This window comes from Nicotiana sylvestris, chromosome 8, assembly GCF_000393655.2.
Source record: "Nicotiana sylvestris chromosome 8, ASM39365v2, whole genome shotgun sequence".
NCBI classification, from domain to species: Eukaryota; Viridiplantae; Streptophyta; class Magnoliopsida; order Solanales; family Solanaceae; genus Nicotiana; species Nicotiana sylvestris.
Window position 1 is genome coordinate 2,383,363 of NC_091064.1, and position 10,205 is coordinate 2,393,567.

Below are 10,205 nucleotides of genomic sequence, written 5' to 3' on the forward strand. Positions count from 1 at the left end.
ATAAGACTCACGGGCATGCTTGACACCAACGTATAGATACTCGTCACCATGCCTATACGTCGTACTCAACAAATAACACATAACAAATAGGACACAACTCCTAATCCCTCAAGTTAAGGTTAGACCAAACACTTACCTCGCTTTGTAACCGATTCAGAATTCCAATACGCCTTTGCCTCGCGAATTCGTGCCCGAAATCCTCAAATCTAGTCATAAACAAGTCAAAATACTCAACACGAATCGTAGGAACTAATTCTATATGAAATTACAAATTTGCTGGATTAAAATCCGAAATTTAGCTCAAAAATTGCCCGTGGGGCCCACGTCTCGGAATCCGATGAAACTCATAAAATCCGATAACCCATCCCGATACGAGTTCAACCATATAAAAATTATCGAATTCCGATATCAAATGGACCTTCAAATCCGAAATTTTCATTTTTGGAAAGCTTTACAAAAACTTCAATTTCTTTCATCCAAATCCGAAATAAACGATGAATATTGATATAGATTCATGAAATGTAATCACTTCCGGGTATAGAACACTTACCTCGGTTAATTTGGACTTGATTTGAGCTCAAAATGACCCCTTCACCTCAAAACCCACACCCCCAACACTAAAAATACTCTCTCCCCCTGTTTTGTATCTATAGGCCCAGATTTCTGGGCTTCGGACGCGATCTGGTCGCGATGGCAGCACTTCACTGCCAGCCATTTCTTTCGGACGCGTCGCATCTGTAGGCTCCTCCGCCAGCCTTTGGTAATTTGGTCATAACTTCTTGTAGAAATATCCAAATGGCAAACGGTTTGAATCGTTGGAATCTAGACTCAAAGGGATTTAATTTGATAGGTTGTGTATCACACAACTCGTTATATCCATGTAGATATGATCGTCCAAAGTGAGGCCTTATGCGTACTCATCTGCAACTTTAGTATATTATGAATTTTTCCAACTTGACTTAGACTTAGGACTTTACTTAGACCCCATATCTTATAGTACGCCTCGTGCACTTGCTATCATATCCAATTGGTATCCATCATGGTAATAAACCTCTTCCACATATAAGATAATATGATTAGAACACGTCAACTTTCTTATTTCGCTGAAATGCGCCGAATTGTCCTATGGACTTCCAAATTCAAATTTGGACACACGTCTAAGTCCAATATTACCATACGAAGCTATTGACATCATTAAAATTTCATTTCGGAGTCGTTTACTCAAAAGTCAACTCTTCGGTCAACTCTTTCCATTTGAGCTTCAAAAATAAGATTTTGCTTTTCTTTAAATTTAACTCTGAATCTTACGAAAACCAAACTTGACCATACATGCAGGCCATGATGCATATTACGAAGCTTCTCAAGGTCTTAAGCCGCTGAACGGAAATGCTAATTCTTAGAACGAAAATTCGGGTCGTTACATTACTTCTCATGTTGAATTTGAGCGAACAGTTTTTTTTAAAAAGTTTAAAATGTTACGGAAGGAGACTCTTTAATTTATTTATTCTATTCTTACATACTGCATGAATCTTTAAGTACGTAAATTGATGGTGAGATTTGAACTCATCATCTCCAACTGCTTTGATCCGCTTCATCTGAAAAGTTAAACTCTTGGAAAAGAGACACCTATATTCATTTGAGTATATATTAATTAACATCAATCTCACCATGGAAAATAGTAATACTGTTTGGAAGTCGAAACACTAAATTCTTTGACTATAATTTTTGAAATATTTTCTCATATGAATTATTTTTAATTTTTATTACTTTCTATTAATTTATGATTCCTATTTTTTTTTCTTCTAAAATTAAGAAATCATGCTAGAAGAAACAACTAGATAGATCCACCCTATACATACTCCGAAGGATCATGCCTTTTGTAAATATTATTCTACTTATGTTTGACCTAATTATTATAGTAAGAAAATCAAGAAAGTATGACACCTAACTTACATCCTGGAGTTAATATATAGTTCTTGTAGTATATGACACATTATGCCATTCCTTCGTTATACTTTTCGTTTAAATCCACCCTTATCGTTAATTAAGGGTGCAAAATTGCCCTCAGCCCACACGTCTTTCCACTGTGGCATCATACCCTCAATTAAATTGCCACATGGATAGCCAAGTCAGTACCTATTTTTAAAATGTCTTTTATAATAAAATGCTGGTCCCCCTCAATCATACATCGGTTTTCACTCTCCTCCACCCAATAGGCCAATACTCACACAAAACCAATAAGATAAAAAAGAGAAAAAGAAATCCTGTTTGTCGAGTTTCACTAATATAGGAGGGTAGACTTGACTGCTTGTCATTTACAAATAATTGACAAAAAACACTCCAAAGACAATTGACAGTGTATTTGCATCCAATGAATTTGGTACCACAAAGTCAACAGAAACTTATTGATTGCATGCTCAAACCAAATTGACCGGCATTCCCCAATAATGCTGCTTGGTGGGCCGGGCCTGAATCGGACCGGACCGGGGCCGCGGTCCTAACGGGTCTGGTGGGGCGGTCCTGGTGGGCCTGAGAAGCCCGTGACGGGCCGGTCTTCATAGATTAGTCCACGAGCCCGGGACCGTCAGTCGGTCCTGGCGGGCCTAACGGGCCCAACGGAATATATATACATAAGATACAATATATATACTACAAGAAAATATATAAGAGAATATATATACATAACATACAATATATACTACAAGATAATATACAAGAGAATATATATACATAACATACAATATATACTACAAGACAATATATAAGAGAATATATATACATAACATACAATATATACTACAACAACATATATAAGAGGATATATATATACATAACATACAATATATACTACAAGAAAATATACAAGAGAATATATATACATAACATACAATATATACTACAAGATAATATATAAGAGAATATATATACATAACATACAATATATACTACAAGATAATATACAAGAGAATATATATACATAACATACAATATATACTACAAGACAATATACAAGAGAATATATATACATAACATACAATATATACTACAAGAAAATATATATATATATATAACATACAATATATACTACAAGACAATATACAAGAGAATATATGTACATAACATACAATATATACTACAACAACATATATAAGAGGATATATATATACATAACATACTACAAGACAATATACAAGAGAATATATATACATAAGATACAATATATATACTACAAGAAAATATATAAGAGAATATATATACATAACATACAATATAGTATACTATATATATATATATATATATATATATATATATATATATATATATATATATATTAATATGCTTCATGTTGTACTTTGTTATTAATTTATTATGCATGACAATTTAGTGTTTTACTATTGTTTTGTTATTTTTCTTTTTCGTCAAGCACTTTAATAATTAGATTTCTACATATATACTACATATATATTTTTAATATAGCCATGATACTACAATAAATTGCCTTACAAAAAAAAAAAAAAAAACCCGCTAGGCCTGCGAAGCCCACGAGCCCGGCCCGTTTAGCTCGGGACCACATGGGCTTAGGCCCGTCACGGGCCGGTTCCACCAGGTGAGCCCACGAAGCCCGGGACCGCCAGAGCCCAGGCCCACGAAGACCGGCCCGTTTGGCCCACGAAGGTCCGGGCCCGGCCCAGAATACAGTGTTATTCCCCAATACAACTTCAAAATTGACAATCTTAACCAAAAAAAACATAGAATAATGTCATGACCCGACACACCATCATGCCACATAGGTGCCACTTGGCATATATTTTTGCCATATGGAAGGGTTACATAAGTTAGGAAAAAGATCTTGGTGGAATATTCTAGAACTATGGAGAATTTCCTTAGAAAAGTTCTAGATATTTATGCATTTGTAGGAAGGTTCTAGAGAAATACAGAGGTTTCCTTAGGAAGACCCTAGAACCCTATAGAATTGTTAGGAAAGTCCTTAGAAGATTGTAGCTATGTAGAATATTCTAGGAAAGGACTTATTCGTAAATACGGAAGAACAATTATTATTTACATACTAGCCCCTAGGTGATTATTAGTATAAATAGGGGGCATTCATTTGTAATTCATGAACGAAGCAAAACAATCAAGTTCTCTCTAATACAAAAGCTTCCTTTGGCAATTCTCATGTGTTCTAACATTTCTTAGCGATCATGAGTGTAGTAAGGCTGACTTGACATAGCAAGAACGTGAGCAAGTTGTGCAAGATCGTGAGCGAGTTGTCAAGTGTCGCACGTGTATTTAGTTAACAACTAAGGACGTGACAATAAGGACAGTATATATATTACTAGTATCAAATGAATATGATCATTGCTTTGCCTCATCAATTCTTGTTTAATAGCTATGGGCAGAAGTTGCAATCTTGTGTTTGGTCTTGCTGTTTTCATTCTGCTTCATTACCATACATCATTGGCTATTGTTCCCAGTATTAGCACAGATAAAGATTCTCTTCTTGCCTTGAAATCTCACATTTCTTCTTCTGATCCTAATGATAATATCATAGCAAGCAACTGGTCTTCCTCCAGCCCGGTTTGCAGCTGGATTGGCATCACTTGTAGCTCGCGCCACAATAGAGTCACAGCTTTAGACATTTCTAGCATGCAACTTTATGGTACCGTTCCTCCACACGTTGGAAACCTCTCATTTCTTGTTTCCCTTAACATCAGTAACAACAATTTCCACGGAGAGTTGCCAGAAGAGTTGTCTCATTTGCAGAGGTTGAAAATGATTATTGTCGAAAGCAATAACTTTACTGGTGTCGTTCCATCATTCTTAAGTCTGTTACCAAACCTTCGCATCCTGCGCCTTGCGAGCAACCAATTTTATGGGAAAATTCCACCTTCCTTTTCCAATCTAACAAAACTAGAAGGATTGAGCGTGGCGCGCAATTTTCTTGAAGGAGAGATCCCTCGAGAACTCGGTAATCTTCGTTACATAACTATCCTAGACCTACAAGAAAACCACCTTACTGGCTCTATACCTCCATCAATCTTTAACATTACGACAATGCGAATCATTACTCTTTTCAAAAACAATGTTGCTGGTAATCTTCCAACAACTATATGTGAAAATCTTCCAAACTTGGAAGTTCTTCACATCCCAGTTAACAACCTAGACGGTGTTATTCCAACAAACATAGGAAAGTGCAGAAAGCTTCGAATCTTGTCATTGTCTGGCAATAAGTTCACTGGAACTGTACCAAGAGAGTTAGCCAACTTAAAAGATCTTACAGAATTATATCTTGGATATCAGCACTTGCAAGGTAGTGTAATAATAGTACTTTTTACGAGAAATCTAATAAAAATATTCTTCCTCTTATTGGTACTCATATAGTATTTCCCCCACTTGACAGGAGAGATACCAGCGGAGCTAGGTAATCTTAAGAAACTACGGTTGCTGGGATTAAACAAGAATGACTTTACGGGTTCTATCCCTTCAAATATTTTCAACATGCCAGCACTGCAGATCTTAGAACTTTCTGTAAACAGGCTTTCAGGTCGTCTACCATCCGATTTTGGCCGTGGAATTCCCAGCTTAGAATTTTTTTTTTGCGGATCAAATAATCTGAGTGGTTCTATCTCTGCTTCAATCTCAAATTCTTCAAGACTCAGAACACTTGATCTCTCGTACAACAGTTTCACAGGTTCCTAGTTTCTGCATCCGTTAACTAATTCAATGAACATCATGAAATTTAGAACCATAAATTGACTTCATGAATGATTTACTAGTACTACTATTTTAGGTCAAACTGTTCCTATTAAAGTGTTTATGTAGCTTATGGATAAAGTCTGCTTTCACAAGAAGAAACTTTGAACAGAGACGCATTCTATTCCACTTTCACTTTCTCTATATTGATTTTATATGAGTTACTAGCAATCTTACTAGTAAGGTAGAATGATATTTCCTTACAAGAATCTGAATTATCTTCTGTTTCTTTTCTCTTCCGCCAAATTGGTACTCATATAGTATTTCCCCCACATGACAGGAGAGATACCGGCGGAGCTAGGTAATCTTAATAATCTACAGTTTCTGGATTTAACTGAAAACAAATTTACTAGTTCTGTCCCTGCAAGCATTTTGAACATATCAGCACTGAGGATCCTTGGACTTGGAGTAAATAGGCTTTCAGGTACTCTACCTTCAGATTTAGGCCGTAAAATGCCCAGCCTAGAAGAACTTCTTTGTGGTGATAATAATCTGAGTGGTTTTATCTCTGCTACCATCTCAAATTCATCAAGACTCAGAAAACTTGATCTCACACTCAACAGATTCACAGGTCCAATTCCTGAATCACTGGGTAACTTAGAATACCTTGAGGTTTTGACCTTGGGGGCAAATAATTTTTTCGGCGATTCAACATTGAGCTTCCTAACACCTTTGACAAATTGTAGGAAGCTGAGATCTCTCAGGTTCTCTGACAATCCGTTAGATGGTGTTTTACCTCAATCTGTTGGGAATTTCTCTAACTCTCTGCAGATTTTTGATGGACAAGGTTGTAAACTGAAGGGCTTCATTCCTGAAGAAATTGGTAATGTTACTGGAATGACAAGGATGAGTCTATTTAACAATGAGTTGAGTGGATATATTCCAAAAGCCATCGAACACATGCTGAAACTTCAAGAAATTTACCTACATAAAAACAAGATTGGAGGAACCATACCAGATGTTATCTGCAATTTACAGAATCTTGGTGAATTAGACCTATCGGGAAATCAGATTACCGGTTCAGTGCCACCATGCTTAGGGACCATTACCAGCTTAAGGAAACTTAATCTGGCTTACAACAGGCTGAATTCGAGATTACCTGCAAGCTTGGGAAGCCTTCGAGATATCATAGAATTCAATGTTTCGTCCAATTTATTAAGTGGGCAAATTCCTCTGGAGATTGGAAATTTAAAGGCTGCCACACTCATTGAACTGTCAAAAAATAATTTCTCAGGTAATATCCCAAGCTCTATAGGAGGTCTAGATAGATTGACCAATTTTTCTTTAGCACACAATAAATTAGATGGTCCTATTCCAGATTCATTAGGGAAAATTCTTGCCTTGGAATTCTTGGATTTGTCCTTTAACAATCTTAGTGGTGAGATTCCAAAGTCATTAGAAGATCTTGTGTATATTAAACAACTGAACATCTCATTTAATAAACTTAGTGGTGAAATTCCCACCGGTGGACCTTTTGCAAATATCACTAGCCAATCCTTCCTGTCCAATGATGCACTCTGTGGTGACTCCAGATTTAACGTGAAACCATGTCCTCCAAAATATACAAAGAAGTCAAGAAGAAAAAGAGTGCTTATAGGTTTATATACTCTGTTAGGGATAGGATCACTCTTTGCATTGGTCGTTGGATATGCGGTGTTAAGATGGAGAAAGATAAAAAAGAATGTAGATCAAGCTGATGTGTCGCTCGTTAAAGAGCATGAAAGAATTTCTTATTATGAACTTGAACAAGCAACAGAAGGATTCAGTGAAAGCAACTTGCTTGGTAATGGGAGTTTCAGCAAGGTCTACAAAGGGATACTTAAGGATGGTACCATTTTCGCAGCAAAGGTATTCAATGTACAGTTGGAGGGTGCATTCAAAAGTTTTGATACAGAATGTGAGATGTTGCGCAACCTCCGCCATCGAAATCTTACTAAAGTCATCACTAGTTGCTCCAACCTTGATTTCAAAGCCTTAGTATTGGAATACATGCCGAATGGAACACTTGAAAAATGGTTATATTCTCATAACTTTTTCTTAGACATGATGCATAGATTAGATATAATGATAGATATTGCATCTGCGATGGACTATCTCCACAATGGTTATTCAACGCCTGTGGTGCATTGCGACTTAAAACCAAGCAATGTCTTGCTAGATCAAGAAATGGTTGGCCATGTCAGTGATTTTGGCATCGCAAAATTGTTGGATGCAGGGGAGGATTTTGTTCAAACACGTACAATTGCAACCCTAGGATATATTGCTCCAGGTATCAGAACTTTTTACTTATATCTTTAAAATAACCTAAATAGTGCATAGCATATTCCTTGATCATTTTTTACCATGCATGATTGTAGAGTATGGACAGGATGGTATAGTATCCACGAGCTGCGATGTTTATAGTTTTGGCATCCTGATGATGGAGACGTTTACAAGAATGAGACCAAGCGATGATATATTTACCGGAGAATTGAGCATAAGAAGTTGGGTTAGCGATTCTTTTCCAGGTGGAATTCATAAGGTGGTGGATGCTAATTTGCTACATCCAGCGGATGAACAAACCGATGCAAAGATGCAGTGTCTGCTATCTATCATGGAATTAGCTGTGAGTTGCACTGTGATGATACCTGATGCAAGAATTAGTATGGAAGAGTCTCTTTCAACACTTACAAAGATTAGGCTCCAGTTTGTCAGTAGTTGCTGCTAGGTGGAATCAGCGATCGACTCTTGATCAAAGGTGGAGGTAGAGTGTTGGGTCTGGGTTCAACTGAATCCAGTAAGTTTTGCTTAGATCTTGTATTTGTATTAGGAAATCCATCAAATACTTAATCGCGAACCCAGTAACTAAGACAAAGTATGAGTTTGGTGGTCAGTTTAGAACCTACGGAAAATGCCTAAAAATGCCACTCAACTTTCAGAAATGGTCTATCCATGCCATCCGTTAAAAAAAATGCTAATTTTATGCCACTGCCGTTACACATTTGGCCCATCCATGCCATTGCTGACTAACGACTCAATTTTTATTTGGCTCATCCATGCCACTGCCGTTAATCAATAATGGCATGGATAGGCCATTTCTGTAATGGCAGTGGCATGGAAATAACAATTTTTTAACGAATGGCATGGATATATCATTTCTGAAAGTTGAGTGGCATTTTTAGGCCTTTTCCGTAGAACCTATAAACTTCAAATCCTGACTCTGCCTATGCTCTCGATTGCTGCTTCATTAGCTATATATGATGGTTGTGTTAAGCTTTCAATTATGCGCTAGGACTTAAGTTCATCATAGCAGTGTAAGTAATTGTAAGTAATGATCTGTTATGCAAGGCTTTTTAGACTCTGAAACCACGGCTGAAGTTAAGCCATTAAAAACTTACTTATGTTTACGTCAAACCAATAAATGCATAATATATGTTAATCATATTTGATATCTATTTTAACATTTAAATTTTAACTTTTAAGCGGGTGCGATTTCTAAAGGCTTGGCCACTGAGGCCATTGCCTTAGGCCCCGAAAATTTGAAGATCCCAAATTTACTTTAAACTCTTACTATTTATTATACTATATACTATATAATTTATATAAATAATTATTATAAAGAAAAGTGTTACATTATATTTTTTTATTATTTGATTGAGGTTATTTTATACCAATAAGTTCATAAATTATAATAATTTTCTCACTCATTAATTAGTATATTTGCTTCATTCTTCAATTTTAATTTTATCCTTTTTATATAGAAATTAAGTTGTATATATTGACAATATAATGAATTTCTTTTACAATCTTCTCTGAAACTGCATGAAAACAAAAGTATTCATTCACCGGTTTTCTTTTAGTGTAATTCAACAGATTATATTATGTTATTTACAATTTATTTTAGATATTCACTAATAAGTGTTGTACTAATTAATAGAATGAACTACAATTATCGTTTAAATTGATTAGAAGGAGTAAATATTTTTGACACCATCAATGCTCAAAATTTAAGCTATTATGTTATGTATGTTTATTTATTTTTCTTGATTGTGATGATAGCGAAATCAAAATTTTCACTTTGAGTTCTGAACGTCAACATCCGATAATCCACCACTTTATTTTTTGTGCTTTATTCCTAGCTAGTTTTTTTAAAATTCACTATTTTTTTCCTTAAAATATTAATTTGTTATTTAGAAAGCAAATTTTGTTGTTATGTAAAAATTTTATAGAATTAATTAAAAGGCATGTTTCGCCTTAGGCCACAAGATCCGTTGAGTTGACCTGCTTTAAAGATTAAATTGTTTCGTAGACATCAAATATAATTCACATCAGAGCTTAGGATTTCTTTAGAAACTCAAGAGTATATATTGAAATTATTGCTATCATACATATTTTACGGCTTTTGCCTTGGACTTATAACAATGTTTTTAGTTCGTTTTTTCTCTTACAGACCCATTATCCACAGATTAATC

At 35.5% G+C, this 10,205-nt stretch overlaps 1 protein-coding gene across 1 annotated transcript; it reads left to right on the plus strand.

Moving 5' to 3' along the window:
• Positions 1 to 4,187: 4,187 nt before the first annotated feature.
• LOC104232309 (probable LRR receptor-like serine/threonine-protein kinase At3g47570) lies at positions 4,188 to 9,177 on the plus strand. The gene is made up of 4 exons (XM_070155476.1): positions 4,188 to 5,311; positions 5,402 to 5,692; positions 6,035 to 8,023; positions 8,112 to 9,177. The coding sequence occupies exons 1-4, from the start codon at positions 4,393 to 4,395 to the stop codon at positions 8,459 to 8,461; spliced, it is 3,549 nt and encodes a 1,182-aa protein (XP_070011577.1). The 5' UTR covers positions 4,188 to 4,392; the 3' UTR covers positions 8,462 to 9,177.
• Positions 9,178 to 10,205: the final 1,028 nt, after the last annotated feature.